The sequence below is a fragment of the Anolis carolinensis genome, chromosome 2, assembly GCF_035594765.1.
Source record: "Anolis carolinensis isolate JA03-04 chromosome 2, rAnoCar3.1.pri, whole genome shotgun sequence".
Classification (NCBI taxonomy): Eukaryota; Metazoa; Chordata; class Lepidosauria; order Squamata; family Dactyloidae; genus Anolis; species Anolis carolinensis.
The window spans coordinates 273,388,722-273,411,075 of NC_085842.1; the positions used below are offsets into that span (position 1 = coordinate 273,388,722).

Sequence of the window (22,354 nt, forward strand, 5' to 3'; positions counted from 1 at the left end):
TTGATAAGATTTACATCGGAATTTCTTCATCAATTTAACTCCATAGCCAAGATGAAAAGAAACACACATTTTACCATTCATTACTAAAAAACCTAGTTCTCTTGAGTTCTTACTTCCTAGTATTCTAGTTCTCTTGTGTTCTTAGAGAAAAGAAAATATAACGTTTAGGTCTCTAAAACAAAGTGGTTAAGACATCTTGAAATGGAGTAGACTTCCCTGCATCTTGATTATTCTCTTGAGTTCCATACCAGACAGTACAGGGAGGTTCTTTATCTAGGAAACTGAATTCTGAACCTCTTAACTGAGAGTTTTTTTGGGATCCATAAAAAAATCAATGAGCTAACTAAAGGATAAACTAAGGAAATTAATTTATAAGGGAGGGAGAAAGTATTTGATGAACTGAATGGAGAATGGGTTTTCAAACATTCCTACATTTGTCTCCTTATCTTTCAAGTTAAAAAAATGGACAAGCTGAGAACACGAAAATAATGGACGGCATCCTTCAGCTCCCTTAAGGTAAGGCTAATAATAATAATAATAATAACAACTGCAAAAGGCCACCCTACTGGGATCTGCGCGCATCATCCGAAAATACATCACACAGTCCTAGACACTTGGGAAGTGTTCGACTTGCGATTTTGTGATACGAAATCCAGCATATCTATCTTGTTTGCTGTGTCATACAATAATAATAATAATAATAATAATAATAATAATAATAATAATAATACTTCATTTCTATCCTGCCCTCTCTCCCCAGAGGGACTCAGGATGGTTTAATGCAAGGACTTAAATGAAAAAGGCAATTTAACATGCATGTAATAGTTGGGCTACCCTTTCTAAGAGAAGTGCAACTGAACTGGATTATAGTTATTTGACAATTAGGCCCTTATTTCCGTGATTGCATCTCTCCCTACGAACCAGCACGGGCATTGAGATCCACCGGGGAGGCCCTCCTCTCGCTCCCACCACCATCGCAAGCATGGTTGGTGGGGACGAGGGAGAAGGCCTCCTCGGTGGTGGCCCCCTGGCTCTGGAAGGCCCTTCCCAAAGAAATTAGACAAGCTACCTCACTGTCTTCCTTTTGCAAGGAATTAAAAACGTGTTGGTTTATGCAGATATTCAAAAAGGATTAATCGCTCCCTTTTGACTCAAGTTCAGCACTTTACTTGTCTCCGGCCCAAGTCCTCCTGTTATACAATTCTTGAATAGCACTTTATAATTGGCCATTCCATTGTTGAACTCTGGGTCTCCATAACTGACAAATCAGGGGAGTTTTGTTACCAGCTTTTATTTTTATGTGTTGGATTGTATGTTATGCATTTTTGTTTTTTATTTGTATTATTGTATATTGTTGTATGATTTTATTTATTATGTATATTGCCTTGTACTGTTTTTATCATGTTGGAAACCGCCCTGAGTCCCTTGAAGAGATAGGGCGGTATATAAATAGTTTTATTTTATTATTATTAATTAACTACATACATGCATTAAGCCTTTTCTTCAAACTTTCATAACACATTTTACAAATTTCCAGTGACACAACTGGAAATAGTAAGTCAGCAGTGCTTAGTGACTGTACTCAAAATCACTACAGGGAACACAACACTATAAAGTATTCATTCCTTCCTGAAGATTTTCCCCCCAGCCCCAATGATGTATTCCATTTACAAGTCATTAATAATTTACAATTTTAATTTAAGGCTCTATTTAATGGTTGCCAGATTCTTCGTGCTCCCTGGCCCCTTCACCACAATGAGGCCACAAAGTATAGACCTGAGCGTTGTTATGTCATGTTATGGAATACTATGGATAGCATAATTCTTTTAGATTAAATGATGTAAGCTCCTCACCATATGCAACTTATATCATAAGCTTATTTTATATAAAAAGTGGGGGGAAACACAAGACAAAAACCTAATATGTAGTCTTTATTCACAGACTTGAAGCTGCCATAACCAATTAAATATCCATTAAAAAGTTAAACATGAAGTTTTGATTTATGATAAGAAAATGACACAGTGCTGCTAAAACGAGTGGCCTGTATTGCTGTATCTCCCTAGCATTTGTTTTACAAAGCTTGTGTTGATGCAAGTTCTATTTTTAGATATTTCTGGGGAGGGAGGTCTAGACTACACTGTATGAAAGTCCTCAATAAAAGCGTCACATCTTTGAGTTCTCACTACACTCTTTTGTGATTATTTAATGCAGTAGTTGTCTGGACAATCTGTCCTTTAGGTAAAGCCAGGCTTCTAAAAGAGGTAAAAAAAAGTGACATGCAATTTCTTTCTTTCTAATTAGTTTTCACAATCAAGTCATTCAGACTCATCTAATACAAAGGTGTGGGGGTGGACTGTTTGCAGCTTCCAAAGACGTCAATGCTGACTTTTTCTCAGTGGCATCATGCAGGATTCATTTATTCACCATAGCAACAATAACGACACCAGTCAAAGGAAAAAAAGACCTTTGAGAAAGAGAATTGCTATTTCATCCTTTTGGTAATATGGAATCTCTTGACCACAGCAGAAAGCTACTACTTCCCAATAAACTCTATTTTTATATTATCTTATCTTAATTTGTTCTCTTCTCCCATCACCTGAGTTAGACAGTTTCCAGAAAACATCCAGCTGTTTAAATATAAGCAAAGCAATGAAGTGCAGCTGTGGAGTAAGCAACCTATCAACACATCCCAGCAGTATCAAAACACTCTCAATGTTTCAAACATGGCAGATTTGGTAGTACTGTAAGATAAAAGACTGTCGTATATTTAACAACAATCTTGCTGCTAAAAGAATACCAGTTAACATTGCATTATAAATCTTTTCTTAAGCTCCGAGGAACATTGAATTCCCTTCTGACAAATGGGGGGAAATAGGCAATTAGGAGGAACTTGCTTAGCTATCTCAGCAATGTGCAAGGGTTTCATTCCCTTGTGGAATGTGATCCAATAAAAATGGGTAGATATCCACAAAATTGTACGCTAAATAAAACCACCTCGTTTTTTAGTCACGTTGGCACTTTTTGTTGTATTCCCCTATGGTCAATTTTCTGGAAAAGGTGGGCATAACCAGAGCCAACCACTGATCCACTTGAGTTATAGCTGATCTAGTTATATCTGGGACTTTTTGGGTTTTTTTTTCTCAGTCTACTTGTCTCTGTCCTCCCAGGAAGGATACTCTTTCCCTTTCAGCATCTGCCTGTCCACTCTATTGGATCAGTATTTTTCCTTACCTCAATTTTTGTTACGTTTCCATTTTGGGGCCAGACTTGTAAACCTATGTTTTGTTTTGTTTTGAACGTAAGAGATAAACAAATAAATAAAACTAGAATGAGACAATGTGCTCTCTTCACAACAGACTATAGAAAGTGTTCTTTTTCTCTTGTAAACAGATTTAAATTAATGAGTACACATTAACAACATGTTCTCATTTGACTGCTCTGGTATACAGCTAATCATGACTTGCTCTTAAAAGCATATTAGGTTCAACCTAATATAAGGCATACATACCCTATATATGTTTCTGTAGATCTACCTTCACCAGTGAAAACACATCTTGCTGCCAGAGTATCTCCATACTTGATTTCTACAGGATTCTCTACAGGGTAAAATGCCTGGGAAGGAAAATAGAAAAGGACAAGCATTTCAGACTAGCAGAATACAGATTTTATTCCATACATCTGATTGAAAATCATGGACTTACAGAATACATCCAATGGGTATATCCATTATTAAAATTTCTTTTTTCAGAAGACACCCTTAAATTCCACAAATAAGAGAAATTGGAGAATTAAGCTCAAGATGTTTGTAAAGGCCACATGTATTATTTTTATCAATGCCCCTTGAAAAAATTCTCAAAAATTAAACTATTTTTTTTAATTGGAGGTGTTCTGAAAAGACTGTTTATTTAAAAAAAATACTTCCCTAAACTTTATGAGGACTCTGCACTTACATAGAGCAATGTATCTAGTCTTCTCCCCATCAATAAAAGATGCTATGAACTGCTTGAAGCTTGTCTGAAGAGATACAGTTTTTATTTCGCATATATTTTTCATTTGTGAAAGTCTCACAAAAATGAACTATGCTGGTCATCTTGGTTGCTATGGGATTTACTGAACTTCTTAAGCCTGGATTACTAGCAAGATGAATACCCACGGATTGTGTTCTTCTTTCCGACGCAGGAGTTATAGAATCCTTAGCATGCAAACACAATAAATGCACAAAATCTTCTTCATGAGCCAAAAACTGAACAGAGAAGAGAATGCCCTTCCTTCAGAGAGTGGTGCCGAGAAGCAGCCATCATATAAAGTTAAAACTAGAGTAAAAAGTTATCTTCCCCATGCATGTTTAATAATAACAGAATAGAAAATTGTAAAACATAATATACAATGTTGTCGGCAATGTTATTTTATAGAGTTCTATAAAAATGCATTGAGGTTTCTCTCTACTCTGTGATGGTTTCAGCAATAATTGAAGTGCCTATCACATTCCTTTTTATTTACCAAAATTGAAATAAAAGGGATACCAAGCTGTAAACCAAATCCTATTTCGATGGCTGAAGCTGACATGGTTTATATCTCTAATTTGTTCCAAAATGATGCAAAGAAGCATGAGCTCATTAACTATTGTGTATCAGAGCACTTCGCAACATTTTACATACTATGGTCAACTTGGTAGTAAGAAAGCCAATTTTGGGTTCTCTGTATATCAAGAATTACAAACAGAAGAAAGAATGATGATGGAGAGAAAACTGGCGTGGGGGACAAAGGCTACTGTGATATACTTTGGAAACCATTTTCTTTAAGATCAGTCCCAAATGCACAAACACTTGAAAGGAAGTTGCAAAAACAGCATGTGAACAATATGAGTTTCCTCCTCTCACAGGAAAGCTGTCAGTAATTGGCATAAGTTACACTAAGTACTCCACTACTGCACTTCTACCATTCTGTGGTTCTTTATTTGCTCTGACTTTTGAACTGCTTCATTACATATTGAAGCTAACTCGTTTTCTTCCAGCTTTGTTCTCCCTTGTCCTCTTTTTTCTTGGGGACTTCCTCAGCCCACGTGCACAGATGTGTTACAGTTCCTAGTTTGCTCCTGATAACTACTGTTATTTATCCATATTATACAAATGAAGAAACAAAAACTGCATACAGTCTACTCAACTAACATGAACATCTTATTTTGTTCCAGGGTGTTTACAACTGCTTACTGTCTACTTTCTTTCAAGATCCTTTTGCTAGAAACATAAAGAAATAAATTTAGACTGTGCAACTTTTATTGAAATATGTGGCATATTGCCAATCCCATTCACCTCCCCTACCCATATCACAAGGTGAACATACCTGTGGCAGTTGTGGACTTTGCCTGCCAATCAGTGTCCATTTATCATCTCTAACTCTATAACCACTTACTACTTGTCCTAAAGGGGGGAAAAAACACAACCTTGTAAATATCACAGGTTTGGCAAATGAACGTTTTCATTTCAGTCTGGAAAAACTATACCACTCACATTTTCATGTTTAGAAAAAGAAACAACTGAATGCAATTATATAAATTTTGTTGCTAATTCTGTTTTTAATAAAATAAAATGCTCAAAGTCTCTACCCCCACAATTTTCCACAGTTAAGAAATATTTTTAAAATCTGAGAATTGTAAAAAAAACAAACAAAAAAGCAGGTTTCTTGAGTGTTGGGAATCTCTGATGAGACGAATTCTGGAACACAAGAATCTTCATAGTTTGGAATGTATTTCAACTGTTTAAACGGGTGCAGAGAATAGCATTTTTCATCCTCTCCCCTCAAAAAATGCTATTTTCTGGATAGAAATCTTTTGGTTTTCTGCATAAATATTTTCTTCACAGAAAATGCTGTGTTCACAAGTAGATGTGAAATGACAGTCTTCACAAGAAAACCCGTATTGCCTCCCAAACTGTGCTTATTTACACAGAAAAAGTCACAAACAATGAGTGCTTTTAAAAAACTGCAGTTATTAATAACTTTCTCACAATGAGATGGGTTGCAACTTGCAACAATTGGCAGAAAGTTTTGTTTATGATAATAAACTTTATCAGGGAAGCCTTAAACTGAGCTATGCAGGAGGATAGAGACAGTATTCTTAAAAGTAGGAATTCATCAAGATAATGCCCAGCTGTTACAGACAGAACTAGGTGAATGAAACATATGAAGATTTACATCCTATTATCCAAAATTCCCCAAAGATCTTATAATACAGTTAACTAGTCAACTGATTAATCCACCAGGAAACTGTTTAAATTAATTGCTGGAATGTATATATTTTAAACAAAAGTTTAAGATTTACAACTGTAAATCATGACCACTTTTAAAAAAGAGACAATCTTCCTTTTTCATATATTACGGTGAATACATCTTCTTTGTGAGCTGCTACACACATGCATCCATCACCTACAAACTAAGTTTAGGACACTGCATTTACAAAAAGTGGCTATCAATGGAGTTCTGCACGTGAAACTGAAAGGGTAATCTCTCCTCCTTCTGCGGCTTGGATAACCATGAAGGGTTAAAGTGGAAAACCTGGTTCCAAAACTGTGAAAACAGCATCGGATCGATCCCATTGTTTTTTTATTTATCATTAAATTGGCAAATTTGCTTAACATAACAATTTAATTGATTTTTATGATAAAAGATGTCCTCTGTGCCAACCAACAGACTCCTAAGCATGACTATATTTTCAGGATACTTTACAAAATACCCAGTTTAAATCAACGTCTATTAGCTTGCTGTTTGCATTTTTAAACTGAACATTTAGCCTATTTAGCCTATGTTTGTTGTGGTTTTGTCTGTTCAAGTCATTTCTGACTTACAGCAGCCATATGGTAAAACCTATCATTGGTCTTCTCTTCTTGGAAAAATTTGTTCAGAAGGGAGTTAGCCTTTGTCTTTCTTTGAGGCTGAAAAAGAGTGATTTCCCTAAAGTGACCCAATGGGTTTCCATAGCTGAGCAGGGATTTGAATCCTGCTCTCCAGACTCATATCTAACACGCAAACATATTATTTATAGGAAATACAGTTCTAAAAATAGCTGTATGAAACATACATTGAAAAGTTCTACTTGCCCTAGTTCTCTTCAGATTTAAATCAACAAACTTCGTCATTCAGTGTTTAATTCAGATAATGGGAGTAAACCTGAATGATAGTGAACACAGTATGTTCCTTTCTAGATCTACACAAATAGTTGGATGAAACAACATATTAGCAAAGACAAATTTAAATAACTAAAAAAGCTTACCCAAGTGATGGGTGTGTACTCTGTAGGCAAATAGGTGCATTGGGTACATTTTATAATGGCAAGCAATATCAGCATCAACTGCTGTTAAAAAATAGAGATAACAATAAATCAAAAAGATCAGGAAAATGACATCTACATACTGGTGAGGAAAATAATAATTACTTGTAAATCTCTTGAGGATGTTCAAGTAATATTTAAATGCAACTTGGGAACCAAATGAGAGTAAATAGCTCTTTATTCTGTTACCATATTGAAACACTGATCAGATTTCAGTAATACAAGTTGGGTCTCCTCTATCAAAAACGCTTGGGACCAGAAGCTTTTCAGATTTTGGAATCTTTTTGGATTTTGTAATATCTATATTGCATATATCTATGTAGTGAATTATGGATGTTGGGGGGGGGGGGCTAGTCACTCATATTTCTGAGCTGGGTACAAATGGTGGTCAATGGGATTGCCTAGCTGCGTTCTGTCAATAGCGGGTGATGGACAATTAACTAGCTCCCTTTACTCAAAGGCAGAAGTTGGTGGCTGATGGGGAAAATATGGTTTATGGAATATTTAAAATTTCCAGACAAGTGGGACTCAAACCATATTACACAGCTTTGAAACTCAAAAGCTTTAGTATATGCATGCACACACAAATCTCCACAATAATGAAACATAAACTGCCATCATATAAAGTCTCCCAGAATGGATGAACATTTGGAAACTATCAAAGATATGTTTTAATTTTAAAGGATGCTATTCTTCTGCACATTAGATTTCAATCCAGCATTAACTACTTCATATTTTTGCCCTCCAACACATCGGAGTTTTTTCATGTGGACTTGAGAAAGACATATATAAAACAGAAACGCATGTCACTGGAAAACATTGCTTTAGATGTACATACTGAATTATATAACAAGTCTCCTTTTCTGGTTGGATGTCGTATTTAGGACTCTTTCTCTTTACTACTGTATTTATTGAAATTTATATTTAAGTCATGTTGTTTCCACTGTGGTCTGTGTTGACTGTTTTATACTCATCTGTGAATTTATGTTGTACTGTAGGATATGAGAGCTATAAAGAATGAATTGAGGGGAAGGTCAGCTATTTCAGTCACCTTTTTCTCCTGGTGGTATGACAGTATCCATGGACATCATAAGATACATGCCAGCAATCATAGGCTGCCTTCAAAGAAAAAAATAAATAAACCCAGATCAATAAATTGCATAAAATATCTATTATCTTTCTAAAAGAAAAACAACTATCGCTATAACATTTTGAAGTGGTGCAGTTCTTTTTCAAATTCAAATCTTCCTTTAGTTTGGCATACACATTTCTGCTTCATGCAGATTAATGAACTGCTACAAAGAAGTATTGCATTGTACAGAGCCATTTGTGTATATGTCATTGCAATGTCAAAGTTAGTGCCCCTTTATTAAAAGTCAGAGGAAACAGACATATGTTACTCACACTTCTATTCTAAAGTGCATAAGTGAGGATTTTCACATTTCAACTATAGTAAGATGACTGGAAAAGCCACTATACGTTTGATGTACAGTTCTTGGTTTGGACGTGAAAAAACAAGTCAATTCCTACCATAACTATAAATGAACTAGCTTTAAGAGTGGGAGGAGCCATAAATATTCTTGCAGTCTGGGGAAACCTGGGACACCTCTCCAATTTTTGAAATAGTGACGAGCATAAACGATCATTCAACGTATCCAAAATATGTAAATATCTATATTTTGTTCTGTTGACAAAGTCACAAGCACTGCCAAATGCTACGGTGGTTTGTTACCTACATTCATAGTTGAACAAAATGCTACATTTAATTTAGAGGTTAGTGAAAATAATGATATACATTTTTCACAACCTTACTGAAATTCCCTGGACCTAAAGTTAACCACTCCTTTTCTAAGAAATGCTCATACTTGAGAGTGTTTATAATATAGTACCATTGCTTACTGCTTGTCTTTATCGACAATATTGGCCTAGAACACATTTCCTGCAGGTTAATTTGTGAGCAAGATTATAAACTGAGCTGTTTTTTTTGTTTTAATAACTTGTGCAGCCTACATTTTTGAACTCCAAGGCAGCTCTATTATTTGTTTGCTTCATCCATTCCTTTATTTTCACAGAAATAGAACAAAAGGGAGAGGAGGGGGAGTAGCTTTATATGTCAAAAACAGTTACGTTGCAGAAGAAATGCAAGACTGTAATCCGGGAAACCAGCTTGAAAGCATCTGGATAAGAATCAAGGGAACCGGGACTCAAAAAGATCTTGTCGTGGGTGTCTACTACAGACCTCCGAGTCAGGATGAAGGACTTGATGAAGCCTTCTGTCAACAGCTGACCAAACAGGCACAAAGAAGAGATATAGTAGTCATGGGCGATTTCAATTATTCCGATATCTGCTGGAAAACAAACTCAGCCAAGAGTACAAAGTCCAACACATTCCTCACTTGCCTTCTAGACAATTTTATGGTCCAGAAGGTAGAAGAGGCAACAAGAGGATCAGCAACTCTTGATCTAATCTTAACAAATGTGGAAGACCTGATCAACACAGTTGAAGTGGTTGGATCCTTAGGGGCAAGTGACCATGTGCTCCTGGAGTTTGCAATACAAAGGAATGCTGAAACTAAGACAAGTCAAACACACATTCTCGACTTTAAGAGAGCTGACTTCCAAAAAATGAAGGAATTACTGAGCGGCATTCCATGGACGCCAATATTAAAAAACAAGGGAGTTAAGGATGGATGGGAGTTTTTCAAAAGTGAAATACTCAAGGCGCAAATGCAAACAGTGCCAACAAAGAAGAAAAATAAGACAAGTGCAAAGAAGCCAGAATGGATGTCCAAAGAACTTCTAACTGAGCTAAAGCTCAAAAGTGACATGCACAAGAAGTGGAAAAGGGGAGAAATCACCAAAGAAGAATTCAAACGTATAGCCAACACCTGTAGGGAAAAGGTTCGCAAGGCTAAAGCACAAAATGAGCTCAGGCTTGCCAGGGACATAAAAAACAACAAAAAAGGCTTTTTTGCTTACGTTGGTAGAAAAAGGAAGAAAAAGGAGGTGATAGGGCCTCTGCAAGGAGAAGATGGGGTGATGGCGACAGGGGACAGGGAAAAGGCAGAACTGCTCAATGTCTTCTTTGCCTCGGTCTTCTCACAAAAAGAAAGCCATCTTCAACCTCAGCAACATGGAATGGACGAAGGATTGGGGGAAATCCAACCCCAAATAGGGAAACAAGCTGTCCAGGAACACCTGGCCTCTCTAAACGAATTCAAGTCCCCAGGGCCAGATCAGCTACATCCAAGAGTATTGAATTAGCGGAAGTTATTTCAGAACTTCTGGCAATTATCTTCGAGAGTTCTTGGAGAACGGGAGAAGTCCCAACAGATTGGAGGAGGGCGAATGTGGTCCCTATCTTCAAGAAGGGAAAAAAGAACGACCCAAACAATTACCGTCCGGTCAGCCTCACATCGATACCAGGCAAGATTCTGGAAAAGATCATCAAGGAAGTGGTCTGCGAACACTTAGAAACAAATGCAGTCATTGCTAATAGTCAACACGGATTTACCAAAAACAAGTCATGCCAGACTAATCTGATCTCTTTTTTCGATAGAGTTACAAGTTGGGTCGATACCGGGAATGCTGTGGATGTAGCCTACCTGGATTTCAGTAAGGCCTTCGACAAAGTCCCCCACGACCTTCTGGCAAATAAACTAGTAAAATGTGGGCTAGACAAAACTATGGTTAGGTGGATCTGCAATTGGCTAAGCGAATGAACCCAAAGGGTGCTCACCAATGCGTCATCTTCATAATGGAAAGAAGTGACAAGTGGAGTGCCGCAGGGCTCCGTCCTGGGCCCAGTTCTGTTCAACATCTTTATTAACGACTTAGACGAAGGGTTAGAAGGCACGATCATCAAGTTTGCAGACGACACAAAACTGGGAGGGATAGCCAACACTCCAGAAGACAGGAGCAGAATTCAAAACGATCTGGACAGACTAGAGAGATGGGCCGAAACTAACAAAATGAAGTTCAACAGGGACAAATGCAAGATACTTAATTTCGGCAGAAAAAATGGAAATCAAAGATACAGAATGGGGGACGCCTGGCTTGACAGCAGTGTGTGCGAAAAAGACCTTGGAGTCCTCGTGGACAACAAGTTAAACATGAGCCAACAATGTGATGCAGCAGCTAAAAAAGCCAACGGGATTCTGGCCTGCATCAATAGGGGTATAGCGTCTAGATCCAGGGAAGTCATGCTCCCCCTCTATTCTGCCTTGGTCAGACCACACCTGGAATACTGTGTCCAATTTTGGGCACCGCAGTTGAAGGGAGATGTTGACAAGCTGGAAAGCGTCCAGAGGAGGGTGACTAAAATGATTAAGGGTCTGGAGAACAAGCCCTATGAGGAGCGGCTTAAAGAGCTTGGCATGTTTAGCCTGCAGAAGAGAAGGCTGAGAGGAGACATGATAGCCATGTACAAATACCAGGGGAAGTCATAGGGAGGAGGGAGCAAGCTTGTTTTCTGCTGCCCTGCAGACTAGGACACGGGCTAACAGACGGGAGCTCACCCTATCTTGCAAATTTGAACCACCAACCTTCAATTTAGCAGTTCAGCTGGCACAAGGGTTTAACCCATTGCGCCACCAATGGAGATAAAAAATAAGTATGGTATAATTCATGAGAGGGCACTCTAAGTACCTCACCTAATTACAAATCCTAGGACATAAAGGATAGAGCCATGGCAATCAAAGAAATATCAAACTGCTGCAACTGATACAATCCACTTGAACATGAATATACTGCTTTAGTGTGTGATGAAACGTTACTGAAAGGGAAAAGGAAGGGGTGCAGGTGGCACTCAACATTAAAGAACTAGTCTCTGAAAAACCATACCTACCGTATAACAACAGTGTCAAATTGTAAGAGAAATGGAAAAGTAGGGATGTGCATTTTAAAATGAAAAATGAACTGAAAAAAGAGGTGATAAAGTGAATTCTCCTCTGAATATTCATATCACCTATACGTTAAATATTAAATATCTTTTTGCAAGACAAAACAAATCCAATTAATCATTTTTCTCCTTTGTCTGACTTGTCTTTCTTAAACCAATCACCTATCCATCTATCTATCTATCAAAACCCCCTTTCTTTTCATCTGTGAACTGAGGCAGCTTACAATTTAAGTTGAAACAAAATGTAGCCAAAAAAATATGGGACAAGTTTAAAAATAAACAAATGATCAAATTAAAACATTTAACAGTTAAGAACATGTTCAAAGCACAGTAAAGATAAAAGACTCTTCTACCATAACTAATTAAAACTGGTGTTTTTCAAAGAAAAAAGTCATTGCCTGCCAGCAAAATGAGAGCAGGGAGGGGGCCAACTGAGACGCCGGTGAGAAGGAATCCCAAAGGCTAGGAACAGCCACAGAGAAGGCTCTCACCCTTGTTCTCACCATGTGGGCTTGTGACACCCGTGGGACTAAGACAAATCTCTCTCTCAACTTAAAAAGATCCATTTAAAATGTCAATTTGAACTCAACTCAGTTAAAAAGACTAATGAACATACAATATCCTATCAAATCCCACAATAGGATGCTGTTTTTCCATCTGAAAATCTGTAAAAAAAATCTCACATTAATATCTCTAAAAGGAGATCAAGAAAAAATATATAGAACAATTTACAAGAAAGATGTTGGAAATTAACTTACTTTTGATTAGTCAGATGTAAAGTTACACCAGAACAGTCTTTGTGTTTATCTGCAAAGAAGATTAAAATGTAGTTAAATATAATTGTTGGCTTTTTCCTGTTTGAAAGTAATAATTAAGTAGTTTCTGCATAAATGTCTTATTAGACAATCTGTGTGTCAAACACAAATGAGTTTTTCTATGCATATTATAAAGTCACGCTGCAGCACGAATGATAAAGATGCTACATTTGCATCAGAATCTCTTTCAGTGAAGCAATAATATGAACAATTTGCTTAATATAGTGCACTCAGAAGCTTGGGAGTTGCTGATTATATATTAAAAACAAAACAGCAGACTTTTTTCAGGGGGAAAGGAAAAAATAGTAATGTCAAATTTTGAACAGGCAGGCAAATTAAAATATTTTAGGAAGTATTTCTTCTTTGCTCTTTATAGAACAAAAAATGAAGCCATAAAATGAATACTGCTTAAGACACTCAAAATACACTTACAACAAATACTGAACTACTTCTTTCTGTATCCTGTACTCTTTCGAGAATGGAGGGGAGGGGAGCATGTAGCCCAACAGGTGTTGAAGTTAGATTATTACCTGCCCTAGCCAATATAGCCAACGTTGACGGATGATGGAATATACAGTCCAAAAACATCTTCAAAGCCAAAAGTTACATTTCCCTGACTTAATAAGTCCACTAGTAAAGGGGTTTAATAGGCCTAACAATTACAGAGTTCATTTAGTGGAAAGCTAGATAGGCCTATACTGTATTTTCTATTAAGGTACAATGTAGCTTCTTGAGGAATTCTGAAGAAACTGTACAAGTTCATATTGCTATTAGTCCTAATAAAGTATTGCACATGTCTGGATTTTGGAAGACATTTTTTGTCAGGAGAAGTGATGATTCTTGTTACTATTGGTCCAATACAGCTATCTTGCTTTTGTTCAGTAGAAAATGTCATTTAAGTCATTTATAGTAACCTTCATACAGATTTTTTTTTATCTGAAGAGATACTCTCTATTACAGAGGGTTGTGTTCTATAAAGCAACTACAAAAATTACATATTTTGGCTCCAGTTCATTTTAACTCAGTGCAACATCCAAAAATTAATCTCTAGTATTGCCAACATAAATAGTATGATGATTTTCCTTAATTATCTTTGTCCTTATATATGTATATACACCTTCCAAAAGCCACCTCACCAGTTCCAGTGTTCTCCCCTAGAATCATAGAATAGTAGAGTTGGAAGAGACCTCATGGGCCATCCAGTCCAACCCCCTGCCAAGAAGCAGGAAATCATATTCAAAGCACCCCCGACAGATGGCCATCCAGCCTGTTTAAAAGCTTCCAAAGAAGGAGCCTCCACCACAGTCTAGGGGAGAGAGTTCCACTGCCGAACAGCCCTCACAGTGAGGAAGTTCTTCCTGATGTTCAGGTGGAATCTCCTTTCCTGTAGTTGAAGCCATTGTTCCGCGTCCTAGTCTGCAGGGCAGCAGAAAACAAGCTTGCTCCCTCCTCCCTATGACTTCCCCTGGTTTTACTTATTGAACAAGAACTCCTTGTCTCTGTTTTCTTTTGTTCTTTCAGGGTTATTAGGAATGGTTTGATTGTCTATTGCTAAATTAATGGTAAAATAACCATCTATTGTTCACTGAGTTCACTATCCACTTTTCATTCATTTGCCAGGGAACCAATTTCCTCACATTAGTCCAGCAAAATATGTGGCCTACAGAATATGGACACCATGGTTGGTTGAGTGCACATCAAATATAATTTTGTATGCCTATAGTTACATGGACATTTGATAAGTTGCCATGCACTCCCTATGGGAATCAACTCGCATTCATACCATCATCTACTCACTACTCTGTTCATGGCTATCTCCACAAGAGGTATAGAGATTATTGGGAGTTAATCCATTAGATCATGATAGATTCTAACATAACATGAATTTGTTTATATGTACTTGTTCAGACAGCTATACATTTTTGAAAAAGCAGCTTTTGTTCTGTTTAATCAGTCCTGAACTACCACTTTATTTCTACAGCATTATAAACCTTTCCAATGACTTTTTAATATTCTGTTAGCTTTGATACATTTAGATAATCACAAGAAAATATAGGGACAGAAATGAGGTAGGAAAAGAGATAAAAGTGTGTGTGTGTGTGTGTGTGTGGGCGGGGGGGGGGGTTATTCAATACAAAGATATGTGGAAAAAGCAGGACTTTCTTTAGATAATTTATATTATTTTGTAATCTCTGTTATTCATTCTTAAACAATTCTGTGAAGTAATTACTTTCATTTTACAGACAGGCAGAGATCTCACACTGATTGTTTCTAATTTTCCCAAGGCAACTTGCTTTCTAGCTGAGCTTGAAGTTGGACAGATTTCTTCCAAATCCACTCAGTGATGACTGGTAGTACTTAAGGAGCAGCAAATGTCACATAGAAGAGAAGCTTTAGAGCAGAGAACAATTCTGCACTCCACCTTTCCAAATTTTGCCTTGCCTTTAGCATAGGAGCTCGTGTTTCAATTCGTTTTCTTTAATTCATTCACTTGTGACATCATTTTGATCGTGTCATGTGATTTAATATATTATGATATACAGAAAAAGAAAACCAGAATAGGAAATTTTAAGAAAGGGCTTAACTACAAAAGGGGACAGAAAAATCATTATATTTGGTATGAAATAAGAGCTGGTTTGTTTGTGTTTACATGTAAAACTATGTCCCTACATAGCCATATTATTGATAATTCATAGATATGGCAAAACTAAATACAGAATATGTTTGCTTTAATAAATTCTGTCCAGCTTATTTCCTGTTTCTATATAGATGTAGAATACAACATTTTTGTAGTTAAGCATTCTGCAGGGCAAACCCATTTTCCCCAAAGACTCATTTCCAGTAAAATGCATGTCAAGAAGTCCTTACTATATCCACAGTCATTAGACTGCAGAACTCCTACAGTTAGGTCAACCAAACAGTACAGCCACCTTTGCATCTGAAGTGAACAGAAAGCATATTGTGAATAAGCTAGATGTTACTAGGAAAAACCCAAGGAAAATTACTATGCTTCCTTCAAATTTCGTATCACGGTGTATTTCAGGAAAATTGCTCACTGTGCTAAAGCAAAAGTAAAATCTGAGCTAGCCTTCGGTTCTGCATAAAAGATCAACTGGCATGCTATTTTGTTCTTGAGAAAAACATATTAGTCTCTTTGTTAAATATTTATGAAGTACAAACAGGAGCTTCCCTTTCATATTGGCAGAATTTCTTTTCATAAGAACCTACTTTCTATCCTTTTACATCCCTTTTCCGAAAATGGTCATGTCTAATGAACTCTACACTCAGCAGGTTTGATAAGACAGAAAATGGGGATCACAACATTTGCTTTTTTTGGCAAGTGCTACATCAGCTGAGCAGATTGTTGGAACACAATATAGTTCTTACCCACAACCTTAAAACCATCTTCCCTATTTGCAATTCAGTCTAGGATAATTCCTTTGATTTTGCATTTCAGCGAGAGAGCAAGTACACATTGCTCCAGGACAAATAAATTATTAGCTTCCATTTGCCCTGTGGCAAAGAGAGGAAAATGCATTCATCCCCCCTCAGAAGCTGGTTCCTTTCAAAGCTGATTTTCTATGCAGAGTTTCCAGCAGAGATCAAACAAGAAGCTGTGCTTACTAGTGTGGCTTAATAGCACTTCTGGATTGCAGAAGTATATATAACAAAATCCATTGTGATATGCATATCAGTTCCTAATTCTTTGATCACTGAGAAAAATAAATGGTAACTGCCACTCAGAAGATACATTAAAGGTTTACAAAGTTGAAATACCCACAGATCAGGGTTATTGTACTTGAATTGCTGCTTTCAAAATGGAAGCAACAGGAACAAAATTCCCAGCCTTTACTCATTTGTGAAATATTACACATTAAAGTTAGTATGAATATGCCCTTTATCAAGCAGAATGTTAAAATAACTACAGAAAAGAGAAAGTGCTAAAAGTATATTTTACAACTGTAAAAACTAAACTTCATTCTACTTAAATGCTTTAATGTGAAATGTCACATCCTAGTACATTATATATAACTTTATGTGTAAGAATAACCTGGAGATATGATGCTTAAAGTGTCTTTGAAAAAATAAGAAAAAAAATTCAAATGAAAAGTTTTTTAAATCACATTTTTTATACTCTTACACATCCAAAATTTATACTTACACAATAGAACACACTTAAACAAAAAGTAACTTGTTTTTTAAGAGTAAGCAAAGTACAATTGGAACACATTTAAGTTATGTTATTAAGAATAATCCCTGGATACAAAAACAGCATGTTATGCATCATGGAATTGTATGGCTTTAACATCTCACAGCTCAGCTTAAGCACTAAAATCCTGATGTGTAAATATTACATTTCCAACTATATAAAGGAAAAAGAACTAGAAGTGAGACATTGCTATTTCACATTGCCAGATGCTTATGAGGCTTAATATTGAAAGGGATATTTGTACCATTACCAATAACCTTTATTTTCAAATACATTTTTCTCTCACAAAATACCATCCAAACCTGCTTTGATATTTTCCCCCAATGACTAGTGCCTCACACTGGCCATATTGTATTTTCTTTCTTTTTTACAGGTATGGTATGTTTCTTCCCTACTAAACAATCATAATAATGCTTCCAATGGTCACCAGATATTTCAAGAAAGTGATAATGATGATGATGATAACAACTGACCAACAGGGCAATAGCGACCAACAGGGAAATCTATGCATATTTACTGAGAAGTATGCCCTACTTAGTTAAATGAAGCCTATAAGCAGAAATTGCTCAGAATAGAGCACATCTGAGTCTTGGTTTCATTTGGGGTGAAAGAGATGGAGATGTGAAGGAAAGAAATGAGAAGGACAATGATGAATATAGCTAGGAGAAGAAAGGACAAAAAAAGAAAGGGGAGAGAAAAAGGAAGGAGATGACAAATATAGCCTGAAGAGCTGGAGAGCAAAAGGAGAAAAACAGTAAGGTGGTGAGTGAATAGGCAAGAAGAAGAAGGTGATGTTAGGCGATGTGGGAATGGGAAGGAGATTACGAATATGAAATATATTTAGTAGGGAGGGGAGAAAGAGGACAACAAATAGAGGGCCTAGGAAATTATAGAGGAGATAAGTGTCGACAGGTGTTGTGGAGGGAGAGCAGAAACAGAGAGAGGGAGAAATATGTTTAGCCAGGATTTGTTGGGGGGGGGGGGTGGGGGGGGGGAGAGAAAGAGAAGACAACAACAATCAAGAGTGAGAAGGAGTGAAATCAAGAATGAAAACAGAGAGGAATGAAGTGACTAAGCAGAGCTGAGGAAGAAAGACATTGGTACCATCTTTTTCCTAACAATGCTCCAGTTCACATATTCTTCAGACAAAGAACAGACACTGAACTGCAGTTTCAATAATAAAGGACAGAGTGATGAAGATGGCCTGGAACATCAATGATAACACAGAAATAGTCATAAAGCAACATTGCTATACTGCCATAATCAAAGACTCCTGAGGCAGCAAATACTAAAGCAGCATTTCCCTCTGGTCACTGCTCCTTTTTACTGCCTGTTGTCAACTGAGGTTTGAAAAACTTTGGAGAGAAGAGAACAAAAGGAAGGAGCGACTAGGAAGACGCCCTGGAGACTATTATAGCAGCTGCTCTGAAGCAGCCTGCAGTAGCACACATTAAAATATGTGTGCATGTGTGTATGTGTTTTGTTTCCACTCAAGTTAGTGCTCTTCCCTGAGCTTCCTTCCCTTTCCCTGAAATCAAGACAAAAGGAGCCATGCCTTGGGACTTATGAAAGCTAGCTGTAATAGACACAAAACTATAGTACATCTCTGAAATTTAGTTTGCAGTCTTCATAAAGTATGGTCCAATATAAAATGGGAGAGAGTATATAGTAATACTCTACTTAAACCACTCATTCTGATATCTGTGATGTTCTGAATCAGAATGGAATAAGAGAGCTTTCCCCACTGAGAGCTACATAGCTCTATGCGAAGAAAGACTTGTCTGTCTTACTATTTCTTTTTGATTACTTGCTACAGCATAAATGTTTTGCTCCAGCAAATGAATGCATGGGAACTAAAGAACAAAGAAATGCATAAACACCCCAACTAGAACAAAAATAGCCAGATTATTATGGAAGAAAGACATTATATGTACTGTAAAAGGGATGTAATGTGCAAAACTTACAGAGCATGCCACAAAGAACAATGCGTCAAGAGACAAAATGTTCAAGATAATGCTGAAAACTTGCCAGTGCAAACACAGTCCTTAAGGGGGGTGGGAGGGTGTTACAAAGGAACAAGCACTGTTTCTGAACAATTTGAATTCACTGCGACAGAGGAAACACTGGACAAGACTACTTGGTGGATTGCCACTGTCATCCACACATGCTCTTTGGGTTCCTAAATCTAAAAAAACCAAACAGTTTCTAGAAATTTTTTAAAAATGTAATTACATAATATATCATTATAATTAAAAGAAGTCCCAATGCAATGCTCTGCCAGCTGTGTGGTTTATTTTAACAAGCACTCAAAATGTTTTATAACACCAAGCAACAAATGCATGACATGTGATAGCACAATCAGAAAAATAGCTTAATATCAATTTTAATATCAGTCCTTGTTTTCCTTGTATAATGCTACACAATTTAAAAGTAATTATTATGAATCTAGAAGACCGGGTGAATGTTTAATGTCTTCTTAAAAAACAACCTGTATAAGCTGTACAAGACATCCATGAAGATTCAAACTTTTGGGAAATGAACATATTTGCACCTAAAATGAAACAGAACCATTTCGGTCCCACTAAGGCTTCCAGGAGATTATTCCTTCCTCTCCCCAAACCTAGGAAGATGGGACAAAGCAGGCAGGAGTTTCAGGAACAGGAACTTTATTGCCCCCAGGATCTTGATACCCACATGTATGTTCACTGTTAACACTGAGGAACACCAGGAAATACTGCAGTTATATTTCTCCTCCTTTCCAAAACCCCTGTGGATTGCTTTAAAGCAGAAACATAAAATTATTTGCCATTTTTCTTGATATAAATGAGAAAGACTATCCTAAGTAAATTGAGACAATCCATTAATACACTGGCCAACCACAGAAATGATTGCACACAAAATGTGATTTTAGGCAAACGACTTTTTTCTGAGAAAAGTCATGCAATGTAAAGAAACAATGAAAATAGATTTGAATTTTTTTTCATGTTCAGCAAAGAAAAAAAATGAAATTATTTGTTTTTAGGTGTGGGTAAAATTATGGAAAGTTTTATATTACCAGCCAAGAATGTTCTGCAAACAACGTCGAGAAATTAGCACACAATTTTCTGCATTGATAATTTAGGGGCAGAGGAGGCGATGGCAGAAATTAGTTGAAAAAGAGATAGACCCTGTAACATTCTTGATCATATGATTAGTAGTGGCAGAACCTAGAAACCCCATCAATTTTACAAGGATCCAGTGTGTTATCAAAGTACTGTAATTTTGATTTTAAATTGCTATGACTGTTGCGATTTACACCACCATAGTTACTCATTTAGTTTGTACATTCTAAATTATTTATAACATTTTATAGCAATAATTGAAGGGCACACATACCTTTGAATGCACTAATATCCCCATAATGAACTTGGAGCACAAAATATTTGCTGCCCTTTTCTCCTCCAACTTGGAAGCCAACACCTTGACATTAAAAAGAAGGGTTAGAATTCAAGAAATTATGAACAATTGTTTAGTAATTAGAGTAAGTTCCCAAAGCAAGGATCTCAACTGAAGTCCTAAATGTCCATTCTTAAAATCAGAGTGAGCCATTTGAATAATCAAACAGAAGCAGAGACAGAAAATATCTCAGTTCTATGTCCACTGAGTGATTTTGTTCCTAAGTTCTTGTTTGCTTGTTTTTCATCGATGGCTTAGTTCATTGGGAATGTGCATACTTGGTGTTATACAAGATAAAAGAATCATTTTGACAGTGTTCTGCTACAAACCAAATAAAACTCACTAGCAATCCATCACTCATAAGCCATAAAACTTATCTCTTTCTGCAGTAAAGACAGCAAAAACGCTCACTGTGGAATGAAAATACATTCTGACCCATACTAAAAGAAGAAAGCAAAACTAAAACTTCTGAGCTTGCAAACAACATACATTTCAGGGTGGGCCAGAAATTTGCTCAGATTAGCAATGTAGTTCTATGAAAGCATCTATTCCCTTCAGGAACAGTATTTACAAGAGAAAACTGTTTAAGAAAAATATGTATCTTTACAATGAAGCAGTATTATAATTAAAACTTTACACACACATGTGCAAATACAAATAGATGTCATATCAAGAAAGATCCTATACCTTTTGGTAATTTTGTAGGTGGTGCATTCCTTGCCCAAGCATACAAAATATTGGATGCGTCCATGCATGTTCCTCCATTACAGTCCCTGAAACATATACAGTAATTATCTCTTTTGTATTATTTGCCTCATATTAGTACAATTAAACAACTGAGCAGTGAATCAATATTAATATTCGTGTTTCTTTACAAACAGGACATTACTGATAATCACGACATACCCAAAACCTCTAAGAGTTATTTTTACAACTGCACAAAGTTTCTTAATTCTTAGGCTTTTCTATTTTTTCAAGCTGCCATCTATCAGGCAATATTTTCTTAGCACATTTATATCCAAAGAGGCTTAAGACACTGTGCACAGTCCCATTTTATTTTTACAACCACCTTCTGAGATATCAGGTCACATCCAAGATCATCACTGAGTTTATGGCAGATTATGGACTTGGATCTGGGTCTCTCCATTCTCATTGCCAAATGACTACCCTGAACTGGCTCATGAGAAAGTATCCATGAATCTCAAATACAACTCCATATAAGCAACTGAGGCAGACATTCACTCCATCTAAATTGTCATATTAGAGAGAATGCTTCCCAATCCAATAAACTAATCAAACAGCATTTGAGAACTGAAATTCACCAGATTTTTTTCAATATATACACTGGAAAAATTGGGATCAAAAATTGAAATTACTAATAAAGAAACACCACATATAGAAGAATTGCCCCCAAATAATCACATATTTGAAATTGCAAGTAATATACAGTAGAGTCTCACTTATCCAAGCTAAATGGGCCAGCAGAAGCTTGGATAAGCGAATATCTTGGATAATAAGGAGGAATTAAGGAAAAGCCTATTAAACATCAAATTAGGTTATGATTTTACAAATTAAGCACCAAAACGTCATGTTATACAACAAATTACACAGAAAATGTAGTTCAATATGCAGTAATGTTACGTTGTAATTACTGTATTTACGAATTTAGC

The 22,354-nt window shown here is 36.6% G+C and overlaps 1 protein-coding gene across 9 annotated transcripts in view; it reads right to left on the reverse strand.

The window, feature by feature from the left end:
* Positions 1–22,354, reverse strand: part of pam (peptidylglycine alpha-amidating monooxygenase) — a 213,217-nt gene that overhangs the window by 48,175 nt on the left and 142,688 nt on the right. For 8 of the 9 annotated variants that reach the window (XM_016994838.2, XM_008113972.3, XM_008113969.3 and 5 more), the window contains exons 6-12: positions 21,372–21,457; positions 20,625–20,708; positions 12,983–13,031; positions 8,376–8,443; positions 7,268–7,348; positions 5,344–5,420; positions 3,509–3,612 (exon numbers count right to left, since the gene is read on the reverse strand). In XM_016994838.2, the coding sequence (XP_016850327.1) occupies positions 3,509–3,612; positions 5,344–5,420; positions 7,268–7,348; positions 8,376–8,443; positions 12,983–13,031; positions 20,625–20,708; positions 21,372–21,457 (549 nt within the window). The remainder of the gene's footprint in view (positions 1–3,508; positions 3,613–5,343; positions 5,421–7,267; positions 7,349–8,375; positions 8,444–12,982; positions 13,032–20,624; positions 20,709–21,371; positions 21,458–22,354) is intronic. The other variant, XM_008113968.3, reaches the window with a different exon arrangement.